This window comes from Biomphalaria glabrata, chromosome 16, assembly GCF_947242115.1.
Source record: "Biomphalaria glabrata chromosome 16, xgBioGlab47.1, whole genome shotgun sequence".
Taxonomy (NCBI): domain Eukaryota; kingdom Metazoa; phylum Mollusca; class Gastropoda; family Planorbidae; genus Biomphalaria; species Biomphalaria glabrata.
Genome location: NC_074726.1, coordinates 12004058 through 12020960, shown reverse-complemented (window position 1 = coordinate 12020960; position 16903 = coordinate 12004058). Strand labels below are relative to the sequence as shown.

The window sequence follows — 16903 nt, the reverse complement described above, 5'->3', positions numbered from 1 at the left end:
GCTCACCAAAAATAAACAAAATCAAAGCAAAAAATCATTCACTAAATTCCGATCCTCCCTCGGGGGTGGGGGATTTCATTTCGGGGAGGGGGGGTTTGAACCCCAAACCCCCCCCCCTGGCTACGCCCATGGGCTGATCTTTAAAATGTGACCTATATATAACAAAAACATAAGTGGGTATTCCGTCCATAAATAAACAATATAAAGCCTTGGAACAAACCAACCTCCCAGCCCAAATTAGCGTTTTTAAAACCATGTTGAGCGACGTCAGTAAAATTAGTTTTACATGAGGGATGATTTAAATTTATTTTTGTTGTTATTTTTAATTAATGTTTGCATATTAACCAAGTCAAGAGACATCATATGTTGTGGCTCTTCTGCATGTCGAATGCAAACAATGAAATAAACAGGCGGTAACCTTCAACTAAATCAGGAACACCGGCCGAAACAATCAAGTTATGTAGTCGACGCTGATGTTGGTCTACAAATATGTTTAATTATCAAGAAGGGAATCGTCCGATGTCAACTATGTCCGTAAACTACTTCTTATTCTTGCTGTCATAGGAAAGGCGTCTTGTCTCTATCAAATCCTAGAGCGTTGTTGTTTTTTAACCAACTTTACGTCCTCGTCGCTAAGTAAAACTTTCCCCTTATTCCCGAAACAAATAACTAAATCCTACTCATGTCATAACATATAATAGAATATAATTAAATTCTTTTTAAGTAACAGACGAAGTGTGTACAAGACTGTTTTTGCTGCAACAAAATAGACTATAAACCTTTTGAAGTAGATAGGTCTCCAATAACGTGATTCTCCATGCATTTCTTGTTTCAGAATAATGGTTGAATTCTTTATGGTGACGACTTTTGTGAAAAAAAAAAAGGTCCTTGGCAAGATGTCAATTTATTTAACACAAAGATTAACTCATTAAGATCACTCCTAGTACAGACGTACCTCCAATCTTCCTCGAAATAAAATTGGCTAGTGATGTTTTTTTTTTATTACACTTAATTAGACCTGCGACTCAACTTTTTTTCTTTATCAGGATGACAAGTGCGCTCTGATTAGAGGAAAGCCCTTTAATGTTGGTCCGCCTACCGTTGCATGCGTTCTTCTTTCGACGGACCTTTACAATTTTGAGAAACACTGGCCTAAATTATTAGATATACAAAAAATAACAACCCTATAAGCTAAAGAAAAGGTTCCACTAAATATATAACCGAATCCTATCTACATTTTTGTTTGCTGTATATTTCAGAAGCCTTAAATATGAAAAAGCTCGCAGGCTTTAAAATCATTACCCGTGATGACAAAAACAAAACGATCTCGACCTATGAGGAGGGCAGCAATCCTCCAGGTGGAAGACCTAACTATACAGTTCCTCATTCTGCAGCCTTGGTGCCCGTCAAGTACATTAGATTGGAGAAAGACAACGCTTTAAACTTTTGTGAGTTGGAGGCCTACGGAGGTAACAATTTTACATTTTTAAAAGAAAAATATTATTTCCTTTAACAGGTCTAGGACATTGCACATCAGAATTGCTTCTGTCGAAAGCAGCGCGTATCCGGCGGTACACTGATATGAAAATAACTGTTGAAGAAAAGGAATGTTGATACAGAAGTGACTTGTCCTGTAGAAGCGATGCGTTTGACAACTGAAATGTAAAGAATTATCTAAACATATTGTCAAAGACTAGGGCAAGAACGAAGGGGGCTTAGCATGCATTTTAATGACTTCCTAAAAATGTGGTTTAGCTTACTTTTTCATGATGTTTTTGAAAACCTGTATTGTAGAATAAACTCAAGTTAATAGATAAAAATATAGGCACTAGCGAAACCTGCCCTTGTGGAGCATCACCAGAGAATGCTGACCATGTTCTTCAAAGCTGCATATTCTATCAAGAGGCCCGAACAAGACGCTGGCCCTAAAACCTTCCTACAGAAAAATAAACTATACGGAGAACTGGCTGATCTTGAAACTACTGCGCGGTTCATCTCAGATATCGGATTACTGATCTAAACCCTCCGACTTGTCAAATGAGAACGATGAAGAAAAATAAAAATGAAAAAAACTGTTTCGATGAGATTCTTGATGAATAAATGACAAGGGTTTAGGAACAGTTCAAGATACTCTAACTAAAAGACGTGTCAAAGATGCTATTCCTGAATGTGTACACCTACTTTTAGTTACTTTCGCATAACAAATATACCCATTTTTTTTGATTTAGTGGTAACACTATCCACTAACCTTTCGACTGGATTTATTATTCAAAAGTATTGAAAATTTTTATTTCTAAACTTTGTGTAGGTTTATTAATTCTGAGGTCAAATTGAAATGTGCGAATGCAGGACACCTGCGAAGATTAGTCGTCACAAATGGAGATACTTTTACATTTTTTTTTAACATTTATAATTCTAAAACTATAATATTCTAAAAATTAAATTTGACTTACATCAACAGTCATCAGAAATTACCACACTTGGCTTAATTTCTTGTATATAGTAATGCTTACATTACGTCCGACCTGACATAATGTGGTCACCTGTCTATCTATATACTCAATGTCATATACTAGACAAAAAAAAAGTATTGGGAGTTGTTCAGCTCTATCTCGGATGATATTCTCACACACCTAGACAGACATCTGGTCAGCGTGACAGTTACCCATGTAGAGGTGTGGCTCCCTAATTAAGATTTACTACCACGTAAACAAACCCAGTTCCATCAGTGTCATTAGCTGACATTACGTCCATGCTGACTTGATGTGGTCAGCCAATCTATGAACTCATTGTCATGGACTAAACAAAAGTTTCAATAACGTTTGGTCTATGTGTACCCCTTCTATGATTTTCGTAATGCAGAGTATCTCTCGCCCCTCCCCAATGGATTTTTAAAAATACCTTTTACCTTTACCTATACTTTCCTTTAGTGTGTTGGACCATTGGGGCGCCATGCAAGATTTGTCGACCATCTTTCTCCATTCCTGTCTTTTGCCTTGGTTAGAACCTCTTTCAATGGCTGGCTCGTCTATTCTTTTATGTCTGCCTTATCTTCTTTTTCCTGGTACTGTTCCCAAACACTGGGCTAAGTAACTAAAAGGGTGTGGGTATAGTTCATCTCTACCTCTTGAACAGCGAGACAGACGCCTGGTCAGCGTGACATAGTTAACTGGCCCTCTCAAAGGTCAAGACCAAGGAAACAAATGTGCCAGCCATAGCAGCTATGTATATATAGGCTTTTATAATGATACGATTCTTTTCTATTTATATTAACACCCTTTATCATTGTAATAAAAGTTGTTTGGTACATAATTAATATTTTTAACGCATATTATTTTATTTAAAATAAAAATTTAATACATTTCATAACAGACATTGATGGCATCACATCCATTTTATACATAATGATACAAATATATGTACTACTGTGTATTTTTATTATCCGGCCATCTATCCTGCAGTAATAATTGGCCGGAGAAGAATATGGCCAGATACTAAAAAACGGCTGCGTATTTGGCCGGAGCTACTATCCGGTGGACCCCTAGTAATGACTAGCTGATACCCGTGCTCCGCTACGGTTGAAATAGATGGCATATATGTTTACTTCATCTGGAACCATCAATTAAATGGTTCACATTACAATGCTTTCCCACCTTCAACATACTTTCAATTTTTTAGCACTAAAATTCTAATTTCCTTTTTTTTTTTTGTTGTATTTTTCATCCTACAAACGAAGGTCCCGATGTCATGGATCTAGATCTAGAGAGGCCCATTAGTTAGAATAACACATTGTGTCTTCTAATGAAACGGCTGTCCTTCATTCTAAGAGTGCATTGACCAAATAAAACATTGTATGATAACAAACGAAAACGTTATTGAAACGAAACAAAGAAATCCGTCGGAACGTGGAAAATATTACGGAGGGAAAGAGTTAATAACAAGGGACAGAAAACGAAAATTGTATTGGTGATAGCTAAGGAGAAGCAAGGATGAACCAGATATCTTGGTATAACGCAGTCGTGGCACAATAAGATGTCTAAGATATATGTACATAAATATAGTCTTATTAATATTTTTTTGTGAACCTCTCTCCCTGCTTCCCCCTTCCCTCCTCCTTGTGTGTCGGTCAATAAATGTAACTACGTCACTCGTTTCTAGACTGTCTCCCGGGATACCGCGAACTAGAGTGCCTCTATAACTGTACTGAAAATTGCGTTGAGGGAATCTGCGAACTGCACGGCAAGTGTCTTGAATGCAAAGTTGGATATTGGGGGAAGTTTTGTCAACGAGGTGAGTTCCACTAGTATAAGACATTTATTTTTCTTCCTTGTGTTCATATTGGAAAATCGAAATTCATTTTATACAGAGTTCAGGAGTTTCGTGAGAGGTCCCAATCAGAGGAGGTATGTTCTATTACTGGCCTAACCAAGGTTAAATAACATTTGAATGTTTTTTGTTCTTTGATTTGTTGAAATTTCTTTTAATAAACCTTAATGTCTCATTTTTATTTTATGTAATATTACATAGACGTCACTTAAAAAAAGAAGATAATTACGTCATGCATCTAGTCATGCATGTTAACCAATGACTTAAATTCTGCCAAGTCACTGGTTTTCCTGGCTGGCTCAGGCAACCCATTCCATGCTCTAATAGCATAAGGGAAGAAGGAGCATTTGTACAAATTTGTCCTAGCATATGAGACGAGGAATGTGTCTTTATTTTGTTTTAATAATCTCATCAATTATCTCGATCAATTCCATGATTTATCCAAACGCCTAGGCATTTTGAGTTTTTAGTTTGTGTTACAGGTTTACCATAAATAGGTAAGTGGTATTTATTCTATCTTCAGTGTTTGTTTGTGTTTTCTTTTTGTTATACTAAATAATAGCATTTTTTTCTAGGTGGAAAGACCTGCTCTAATTCGATTCTTTCCGTTCCCTCGGTACTCTGCCCTGATTAAGAGATGACTGATACAATACGCTTGAAACAAGATTACAAAGAAACTATATGTTTGCACATTAACTCAGAAACTAGACCAAAAGTTATAGTAGGCCTGACTGCAGATGTATGACGTGGCAACGCAAGTGATTAAAAATCTGTCTTGTGGCAACGAGATATTAATTTCCAATGCCAATACCAAAACGCATAACAATGCCAATGCCAATAACAATACAAATACCAATACCAATGCCAATGCCAATGCCACTGCCAATACCAATGCCAATACCAATGCCAATGCCAATACCAATGCCAATGCCAATACCAATGCCAATGCCAATACGAATAACAATACAAATACTTATGTCAATGCCAATGCCAATACCAATACAAATACCAATACAAATACCAATACAAATACCAATACAAATACCAATACAAATACCAATACAAATACCAATACAAATAACAATACCATTACCAATGCACCTGCACGTAAAGACGCGGGCGTATCTCAAGTTTGAAGAGTGAGATAAACCAAAATGGAGCACCAAGCGAAGAACTAAGTCCAGGCGGTTCATTACAGAACTGGGACACCATCGAGTCTATGTCTCTAACCGATGTTGTCGCCTCGAAGTCCTAATGCCAGATAAATAAAATAACCTACAGACAAATTAAAGCTCACAATCCGTGACGTGACTAGAGCTCGTGGTCAAAGTTCATCAACTCTAGTGCATCTCTAAGCTAAGTAATAACAGAGTATTTCCCCCTCCTTGTATTGTTCACTATTCATTCCTGTATCTGAAGTCAATGTTCATAGTAATGTATAGCGTATGGCAGGGGTGGCCAACCTTTAGCTTCTATAAACCCATTTTTTTCACTTCTGATTCAGATGTGATACTTACAGTAATACAACTTTCAGACCTTTAAAGTATGGTAATTTGTACACATTTGGTTTGTTATACACATTTGTGTATAGTAGAGGAGGGGATTTAAAATAAACGGGACTTATTACGTCGGTCTTGCTGACATTCTTAGTTTGCAGTTATACTTTTGTCATTTCTGTATAACTTATAGACTAATTATAATTTATGAACACTGTTAGCAATATACCTATAACTAGCTTTATGGAATATTTTAAAATTTGTTGTTTTCACCAAATCTGTAATATTAAGAGTTAATTTCATGACCTCAGTTTGGTTTTTTGATCATTTTCATAGATAAAAATGCTTTCTCGCATTAGTATATGACAAGGATAACTATTGGTAAATTTTTTAGTTCTAAAAAATGTTAACAAAGCAATGATCGCTAAAATAAATCCTTCATATGAGGAAAGTTCATCAAATTCTAATTTCAGCTCCACGTGTAAGAAATTTTCAGAATATTTCACTTTTTTTTTTTTTCTAGAACTCGGTTTTTATCATGTTTTGTTTTTATTCTCGGGTTGAAATGCGCTACTTGTAATTGTGCAATGCGCCACATTTCACGCATGCGCCATAGATTGGCCACCCTTGGCATATGGTACCGTGGCAGTTTCTTAGAGTTCATCACCTGATGTACTTCTAAATTTTCAGTAACGTTGGCAGTAATCCAGAAAACAAACACTATTACACAATGACTTCGGCACCTATTACTAGTGACGCACCTTAGGTGAGCGGGACTGAACGGAAAAAATTGACGACATCTATGAGCTAGAATAAAGTGTATGTTGATTGGCAACCCATACAATTTCATAAAAGGTTTTTAAATACCGATTTTTTTAAAAATCTAATTTGAAATGTAAACAGAAACTAATTACATGGGCGCTCAAATGACAAATGCAGTAAACAAGCAACACATACACACATACATTCGTTTTAATTTTTTAAAACTCTCTTCCTCTCTCCCTCATCACTTCCCTCCCCTAAATTAAGGATGGATGCCTCTCTAATTTCTTTTACCAAACAATCTTGTGTCAATGTTTCAGTGTGTGGAACTTCTTGCGTAGGTAATCTATGTGAACAGAATAAAGGAGGATGCATTCTAGGGTGTCTACCAGGATATTTCGAATATGATTGCTACAGAGGTAACATTAATTTTGTAGACCAAATACAATAATAATAAGACAATTATTCTCTCTCGGTTTTTCCAGTTATTGTTTTGAGCCAATGAGGCGCTGGGATATTTTTTTCATAATAGGAAATAAAAAAAAAAACCACAAAAAAGCCTATTTTATGTTTTTTGCTTTTTTCTAAGTCATAAAGATCTCGTGACCCAAACATGCTTTTCATGTGGTCAATTATATTCTTGATATTTTAAGGTTAGTATTCTGGTCCCAAGTGCACATTATCGCGTCTTCCAAGTAAGTCTGAAATGATATGTATTATAAAGAAACACATTATTTAAAAACAAGATCACTAAGTGTGTTTGTGCTATCTCATAAACTCAGAGGCGGCCTCCATCGAGTTCGCAAATGGATCAGGAATATTCAAGCGAAAGTCTTGTTTTTATTATTTAAAGTAATACAATTTTAAAAATAATTTGGCGTTATTTTTCAATTAATAGCAAACAGGACAACACGTCGTCGGTGATAAGACTAAGACTAATCCTTCTGGAATAAGTATTTAAAATAGAGCTCCTTTAACAGTAAAACTGTTAAGTGATCAACTTAGTACAAGATGGAATATAAATATATAAAACGACAGTTAAACCTTCTATAACCTATCCATATAGGTCGTAAGGTCGGTAAATATCTGTATAAATTTTTTTTAAATACTACTAAATAAATAATTTTTAAATAAAAAACAACAACACATTTACAGCCATATATTTCAATAAAATGTAGTATGTATTCCAATTTTCCTATATCAAATTAATCTAATTATTGACGATTGATTAATGTAATAAATGTTTTTAAATTTTTGATTGTGAAAAGTTAATTCTAGAACGTGAAGTGGTAGAAGTAACGTATACAAAATTTATGACAGACAGACAGACAGACAGACTTTGTAAATTGACATAAGCGTTGTAAAGATATTCATAGACTACTACTAATATTAAGGTTTATATCTTTTCCAAAATCAGTATGTGAGAACTGTATCTACAACAACTGCACAATGGATGAGGGACTATGTATCGGTGGATGCAAGAAAGGATTTCAGCCCCCGTCCTGTACAGATGGTAAATAGAAAACTGCAATCTTGTTTTTCGGGGAGGAAATTTTAATGTGACTTTCAGAAGACCAAAAACATTTACAATGATTTATTTTTATTTAAACTAATTGGTTGGAACTTTCTTTATTATATCACCGTATTTACTTTCATACCATTTAGCTTAATTATAATATGATTAATTATACTACTACTACTACTATAAATAATACTAGATATAATAATACGAAGAGGAATATAAAATGTACACAGAGTGCTTTGAACATAAACCAAGAACAGCAGTACTAGACTGCATTATATTCTGACCATAAAAAAAGCACAAAAAAAAAAAAAAAAAAAAAACCATCAAATTAAGCTTGTGTAATATTGCATTATAACAGTCTTTTCATTAAGTTCCACATCATTCACAGAATCGACCCCTCAAAAAAAACACAACAAAACAAAACTAAAAACAAGATTACAAAGACGGTGTATCTTATAATGCATACTAATTAGCTTTTTCTCTTTTAAAAACTGCTTGCATAACTGATTTTAAAAATTAGATTTTTCGCTTTCCGAAAAAAAAAGTAGTCGTTGCATCAGGACTTTGAATGGTCTAAAATATTGTGATGTCGGATTTTCAATATCTTTTCTAGTTTACGAGATCTAAACGGGACGGACGGACAGACGGACAGACGGACAGACGGTCAGACGGTCAGACGGACAGACGGACAGACATTTCGCACTAAACTAATAGAGTCTTTTCCCCTTTAGAGGGCCGCTAAAAAAACAAACAAAAAAACATGATGCTCATATAAAGTATAGCTGTATCAATTGGTTTGGATCAGGCATGTAATTAAATTTAAAATAGATGTAGACTAACAATAATACATCTCTTCCTTTTACAAATATGTTTACCAATTGTTTTTGTTTACCGCAATTTTATCCTTTTAGATTTTTCAATACACAATTTCACTTGTCTGGACCAGTTGGAAAGGGGTGAATACCTGGGTGATCGCTTTTAAAGGCATTTATAGAAAAAAAAAAGGTGAACCACCTAAATTTGAACCCGAGAGCTAAAATCTACTCAGCCTCCTCAAACCAATATACTAACCACTGAGCCAGGGAAGTGCTTATGAAAATAAAAGTTTTTTTTAGTTAGCTATTGTTAGCTTGAGAAACACAGGCCTTATGAGTAACCTATTTTTACGCCACTAGAAGGACAAAGTAATATAATTAGAAATAAAAATGATCTCAGAGGCATTTCTAAGCATTTGTTATTCTACCCCAGTGTTTCCCAAACTTTTGACTTATGTGTACCCCACTTTGGGAAACACTGGTCTACCCCACCTAAATTCCCTTCAGGCACTAAAACATTTCTTTTTCCTCTTCAGAATGTGTGAATGGCTACTACGGCATTAACTGTAGCTCTCAGTGCGGTGCACGCTGCCCTAAAGAATGCACCAAAGATGAAGGTTACTGCCTTAATTGCCAGCCAAAAACATATGGCCGGAACTGTGAAAAAAGTAAGGCATTTTTTTACAAAGCTTACATCAACTCACTTTGTCTGTTTATCTCGCCAAATTTTTGAACACGTTATTTCTCCCACAGCCATTCTCGGATCACATTGAAACTTTGCACGATGATTCACTGGCTTAGACAATACATAAATCATAATTTAAAAAATGTTTGAATATGTCGTGTTTTGTCCTCTTGAATATTGGTATACTTAATCTCTCGCACTGTCATTCTCAGATCAAGTTGAATTTTTAAACAATATTGTTGTACCTATCAAAACATGAATCAATAAAAAAAACAACAAGATAAAACATAATACTTCAAAAAAAGAAAAAAAAACAGTAACAAACAACTGACAAACGAACAACAGAGTGTAATTGTATCAATTAGTTTTCAAAGTCATGCCATTAAATTTAAAATAGATCTAGGCCAACAATAATAAATCTGTCGATTATAAATATTTCTACCAATTGTTTTGGTTAAGCTCTATTTCATGCTTTTTAGCTTTCTCTATTCGCTATAATCATTTCATTTGTCTGGACCAGTTGGCACAAGGGGAGGCGACTTTTGCAGTTGTCACTTTTTAAAAGCATTAAAAAATAGGAACGACCTCAATTTGAACTCTAGCAAGTATACTAACATTTCTGCTAGTGAGGTGCTTATGACTATAGAAGATTGTATACTTATGTATTGTTTGTTTCAAACTTATTTTAAAGCAGCGGCCTATGTAGGGGACATATTCAGCGTATACCATTTCTTTCCCTTGTTCGAGATACTAAAGAAAATAATTAATTACCAATAGTTAATTAACTTATTAATGTATTTTATTTGATTTAATTCATTGAAATAACATGTACAGGCATTTTACTAGACAAAACATAAAGGGAAATTATATAAGCTATGTAAAGAGTATTTTCATTTGGAGTAGGGTTTTGTCCTAGCTTACTATAATTGTTAATTGACCATTAAGAAGTTATCTGATTTAGATACTTATAATTCAAGACAGTAAATGTTTTATGGACAGTACCATATAGCAGCAAGTGTCTTCCAAAAGGAAACAACAACAGACAATCTCTTTTAAAAGCTAAAGGACACACACTTTCCATAAGAAAATCAAACTGTTGAGAACAGGCTCAAATAGTGAAAATTTGGATGACATCAATCACTAGGAGACAAAGGCTATGTAAATGTGGCAAAAGGTGTAGTTTAACGCCTGGACTTGGCAGCCACTTAACTGTCAGGTTCTTTTCTTGTCTCACTAGGTGTTACTTTTGAACGATTACTGTAATAAACACTGATTGAAAAAACAAATATATATTCTTATTGAATCCAGAAAAACTTTAACTCACGAGATTACAAGTTCATTATTTATATAGAAAACCATCCATAATAGCCAACACATTTCCGTCCTTTTCCACTATGTGGTAACAACTGTCTAACAGGACTCTAACACCAGAACAGGAAAAAAAGAAAAAAATCCCACAGACTTACACTCTCTCTCTCTCTCTCTCTCTCTCTCTCTCTCACACACACACACACATACAAGGAAGAATAAAACATTCACTTCACATCACGTGCAGACTTTTCACAATCATAAGCTAATACAGTGAGGCCCAACCTTATTCGACCTGCGGGGCCATTTTAATTTCCGACACTCGTGTCGCGGGCCACATGACCGAAAATTGTACAAAACGAATTCAAATAAAACTGAAACAATTTCATTAGAAACTTGTGGATCTAGTAGGACTACTCACATTAATTAATGGGATATTGGAATGTATCTTTTGTTTCTAAGCGTCGGAAAGCTGCCTTACTTCTCTAATTAAAAGGTGAGCAACATCGTAGCTAGCTTTACCAAAAACTCATTTTCTTGTCTCTTTTTGGTAAATATTCCCATCGATCCTCCAATCTCTAGGCGTAGTTCAGCAATATTTTTATTTGCTTTTTAAACCAAGAATGCCGTCGTATTTTTGTTTATAATGCCTTTTATTTGTTTTGTTTTTTAAACAGCCTTACTTTCTTATAAAACAAAAAACTCGGCTTATTATCATGTTCCACAAACAAGTAATGATTCCCTGGTAGATTCTAAATTCAGAGTCCACTTGTAGTTTCTTCGGCTCTCCCATTTCCCATTTCCCATACGCACAAATATTAAATGTCATGGTACGAAGCCATCAGGGAAAAAGTCAGGGCCCTAACGTAGGTAAGATACATAAAAACAAAAAGGAGGGGGGGGGGATATTTTTCTGCACATTGTGCTGATGTTTCGGCTGGCCAGATGAAACCACGTCACGGGCCGGGTCTGGCCCGCGGGCCGTATTTCGGGCATCACTGAGCTAATTCCTTACCCGAGAGTGCATAAGCAATGGTGCGTAACACTATCATATCAAAATATCAACAAAAAAGTAAAATATTCAATCACGCCATATTAGTCTTTGCAGTCGATTATTATTAGTAATAGTGCATTTTATTTTTTCAAGAATTTCACTGTGCATTAGACCCAATGTATCTTTTCATCAGATTGTTTTAATTGCAAGCAAGAACAGTGCGATCAGAAAACAGGAAACTGCACTCTGGGTTGCAAGGACGGCTTCAAAGAATTTGACTGTTCTTTGAGTGAGTATTGTGATTCCATCATTAAAATATTAGTCTAATCTGTTAATTAAAAAATACATGCAAGGCCTAATGTTACAAATAATCAACACAATTAAATTTTCTGAATCTAGTAAATTTTGAACTAGAGTAAAGAAACAAGACTAAGTTTTTAAATTTAGTATAAACTGACAATAGAAAGACATTGTAGCACCACTGTAATATGAAGGGCACAGTGACAATTATTTTATCTATACCCCTACCTGATACTGCAATCCATAGGGTACATTCTATTAAGTTAAAAAAAAAAACTAGTCTTCACCAGGATTCGAAATTTGGACCCCCGCTTTGCGATTTACCACTTTTCAACAGCTCCTTCAATCATATTATAAGCAATAATATAATTTTTAAAAAAAAAAGCAACTCTTTAAATGTTAAAAGTTGTGTTGAGGGTGCAGGTGCGTAGCTAGGAACTTCCCATCATTTGCGGGCCCGGTGGGCTTGACCCCTTTGGGAGCCCCTGCATTTTTTGCAATATTTAATATTTAATGTAAAAAACATTCATTTGGGGGCGGGGGGGGGTCAAATTCTCACCCCCCACACCCTAGCTACGCAACTGTGAGGGTGGTTGATTAAGCCTAGATCTATATAAATGTAAAGTAGATGGGGTTGGCTATTTGTAGATCTAATGTTATATTTGAGCTCAACAGTACCAGCCTCCAACAGTACACCAACAACATATATTGAAGTAACCCAATGTTTGCGTAACACTTTAGTTTATTACGAAATAAGGGAACAATCTACTTCATATCCTGGCTACAAGCCTGTCTTCTTCGTCCCCGTTCGTCCGTTCATCGTTCTAATCTAGTTCCGTTCTAACTTTAAAATTGTACTATCGCGTCAGTACGGAAATACCCAATTAAACCCAACTTCCACGCTTCTTGCTATTGTGTCATTACAGTTGTCAATATAGTTTCACTAGCTGCCCGCGGGTCTTTTCATTTGCATAGTACTGATATAGTCGCTGATAAAGTGTATTAGAAAAAAAAAAGAAAATAATAATTTTATAATTAAAGCGAATGCATGAATGGACTTCATTCACAAAAAACGATCGTAATTGGTATATAAGAGATAGAGAAGCGCGTGACTCAGTGTTGTTTATTTACGATTGGTGAACGAGGTCCATTCATGAATATAAAAATATTTTGAATGGAGCTAAAAATAGCTAATCGACCTAAATGCAACTTTTTAAACGAAAACATTGGCTTGTGTATAGATCTATATTTAGAAGTTAATTTGATTTAAATATGAAATGAATGGACAATTTTTGTATGTTCATGTGTTAAATTATAAAGTAGATCTGTCATCTTAGAATCAGATCAAGAGTTAGGTCTAGGCTTTGGAACATTGTGTGCAAACATAGAGACTTCGCTCTGCGCATGCGTGACCTTTCCGTCTTGTCTCATATAAACATGTCTATTTGTGATCTAAAGTACATAATGTCGTCTAAATGTGCAGATATAAGGAACGAATTTATGTAAACATTCTTTTGAAACACAAAATCGAAAGTTAATTTTATTAAATAAAGAAATCAATAGACTCTATGTTGTATTTTGTCAAAGTAAACAATTCTTACACCTAGATCTAGATCTAGATCACTGCGATCGTGTCACATGTAAACATGGCCTAGATCCATGAAATACTTTCATAGAGTTGAGCAACTTTCTTTTTTTGAGGGTCTTAAGTTTGTTTTATGGCTACAATACGTACGCTACGATTCCAGTTAGTACCCAATGAACATTTATGCCACGTTTTATCAAGATCGGTCAAACGGTTTTGATTTCTATTCGGTACATACATAGATACACTCATACATAGGCCTTACTTTATGCTTTATATTATAGATAGTACGAATTTTAGCAATGGCACGACATCGTCACGGAGTTCAATACATCAACTGATCCTCAGCTGTGATGGGCACTACTAACTTTCTGTGATGGGCACTACTAACTTTCTGTGATGGGCACTACTAACTTTCTGTTAAGGGCACTACTAACTTTCTGTTAAGGGCACTACTAACTTTCTGTGATGGGCACTACTAACTTTCTGTTAAGGGCACTTTTAACTTTCTGTGATGGGCAATACTAACTTTCTGTGATGGGCACCACTAACTTTCTGTTAAGGGCACTACTAACTTTCTGTGATGGGCACTACTAACTTTCTGTGATGAGCACTACTAACTTTCTGTTAAAGGCACTACTAACTTTCTGTTAAGGGCACTACTAACTTTCAGTTAAGGGCACTACTAACTTTCTGTGATGGGCACTACTAACTTTCTGTGATGGGCACTACTAACTTTCTGTGATGGGCACTACTAACTTTCTGTGATGGGCACTACTAACTTTCTGTTAAGGGCACTACTAACTTTCTGTTAAGGGCACTACTAACTTTCTGTTAAAGGCACTACTAACTTTCTGTTATGGGCACTACTAACTTTCTGTGATGGGCACTACTAACTTTCTGTGCTGTGATGGGCACTACTAACTTTCTGTGATGTGCACTACTAACTTTCTGTGATGGGCACTACTAACTTTCTGTGATGGGCACTACTAACTTTCTGTTAAGGGCACTACTAACTTTCTGTTAAAGGCACTACTAACTTTCTGTTATGGGCACTACTAACTTTCTGTGATGGGCACTACTAACTTTCTGTTAAGGGCACTACTAACTTTCTGTTAAGGGCACTACTAACTTTCTGTGATGGGCACTACTAACTTTCTGTTAAGGGCACTACTAACTTTCTGTGATGGGCACTTCTAACTTTCGTGATGGGCACTATTAACTTTCTGTGATGGGCGCTACTAGCTTACTTTGACGGGCACTAGTAACTTTCTTTGCAGGGCACTACTAACACTTAAACACTGCTAACGAAACTTCAACACTGACAAAAACACTTACAAAGACTGACACAGACCCTTCTGAATTGATAAAAGACACGCCAACACTAGCAATGTTTGTCAGACCAGTTATACTCCACCAAGACTGGCAAGTGACACTCTATAAGACATAAGCAATAAACTCAAACGTCTACTCAAGGACTAGAAATAGGGAAGAAATTATAAATAGAAATAAACAAACAATTAATTCAATCATTTTAAACAGGGGGCATAAATCTAATAATGAAAATTATTAAAGCTGTCCACTAGTTTATACAAGGAAAGAAGCTTTTACGGACCAAGCACTCGGACCATCTCAACCAACAATAGAGGCTGATGAATACAATGACCAAGTCTACAGAGTTTTAAACGTAGTAAACGAACGAATCCCACACTACTTACTGTACTTAAACTTACCACGTGACAATACAATTAATAGACCGTCAAATAAATGATTTCCAACAAACAATTACATCGATAGGTTTCAAAATAAACACAATATTCCTTTAATACCTATTATCGATAGTTGTTTTTTTTTTTTTTCGATCTTTTGACATTTGCTTGTTACAAAGAATCTGAAACAAGCTCCCAATGATAATTAAATAAGATTTTTGATTTCAACTAAGTGTATCAATTAGTTTGGAGTAGTCATATAATTAAATTTTGTAATAGATCTAGACTAACAATAATAAATCTATGTGATTAGTAATGTGGTAGTGGGAGAGAGATCGGGGTATCTGGGTGATCGCTTTTTAAATGAATTTTTATTTTTCAAAGAAAGAAACGACTTTGATTCCAACTTGTAGACCAACGCAGTAACCACTCTGCTAGCGAATAGTATAGGAACAAGGTCAATTTCATAGTTATCTATTGTTTCTATTTGATGTTTTTTTTTTCACTTAATCTTTGGACTCGATTATTATTATTAGTAGTAGATTTTATTTTTCAAGAATTCAATTGTGTACATTAGACCCAATGTATCTCTTCATCAGCTTGTTCTAATTGCAAGGATGGAAAGTGCCATCAGGAAACAGGAAACTGCACACTGGGTTGCAACTTCGGCTACAAAGGGTTTGACTGTTCATTGTGTGAGTAATGCTATGTGATTAAATCATTAAAATATTACTTTAATCTGTTAATTAAATAAAACAGGCAAGAAGTAATGTTACAAATAAATAACAGAATGAAGCGTTGTGAATGTAGTAAATGTTGAACTAGAGTAGAGAAACAAGACTAAGTTTTTTTTTTAATTTTGTATAATCTAACCATAGAACCAAGTTATAGAATTGGATTAGTATGCGAGAGAACGGAAATATATCTTATCTATACCTCTATATGACACTGCATTCCATACTGTAGAAGCTGTAAAGTTCTTCATTTTCTCAGACCTACCAGAATGTCATGGGGCTAGTAAATGTTAAGTACCCCATTAAAGTTGTGTGGACTCAGGGTCGTCTTGAAAAAAAATTCCCAAATTCAAAATCCCAGTGCTTAACCTTTCAGCAGCCAATCACCGTTTGAAATTGTCATATAGAGTTGTGCATCGCACTTGGAACCCTAAGGCCAGCAAAAACGAACAAGAGCTCCCTTTCACCGACCTGAATGAACAGTGTACACCTCGTATACACCATTCTGTCTGACGGGGGATCAGACTCGGGGGTCAGACTTGGGGGTCAGACTCGGGGGTCAGACTCGGGGTTAAACTCGTGTTTAATTTGACGTTCATTTCCAGTGACTCGGACACTCCAGACTTGCGGGGTAGAGACGACACTGCGACACCTGGGCCCCAGC

General features: G+C 35.5%; 1 protein-coding gene across 6 annotated transcripts in view; it reads left to right on the top strand.

Annotated features, from left to right (window-relative positions):
* LOC106061385 (uncharacterized) overlaps positions 1-16903 on the top strand; it is a 32869-nt gene that overhangs the window by 14725 nt on the left and 1241 nt on the right. For 5 of the 6 annotated variants that reach the window (XM_056014800.1, XM_056014797.1, XM_056014799.1 and 2 more), the window contains 8 exons: positions 1260-1469; positions 4159-4290; positions 6905-7003; positions 8002-8097; positions 9021-9065; positions 9461-9592; positions 12105-12200; positions 16105-16200. In XM_056014800.1, coding sequence (XP_055870775.1) covers positions 1260-1469; positions 4159-4290; positions 6905-7003; positions 8002-8097; positions 9021-9065; positions 9461-9592; positions 12105-12200; positions 16105-16200 — 906 coding nt within the window. The remainder of the gene's footprint in view (positions 1-1259; positions 1470-4158; positions 4291-6904; positions 7004-8001; positions 8098-9020; positions 9066-9460; positions 9593-12104; positions 12201-16104; positions 16201-16903) is intronic. The other variant, XM_056014802.1, reaches the window with a different exon arrangement.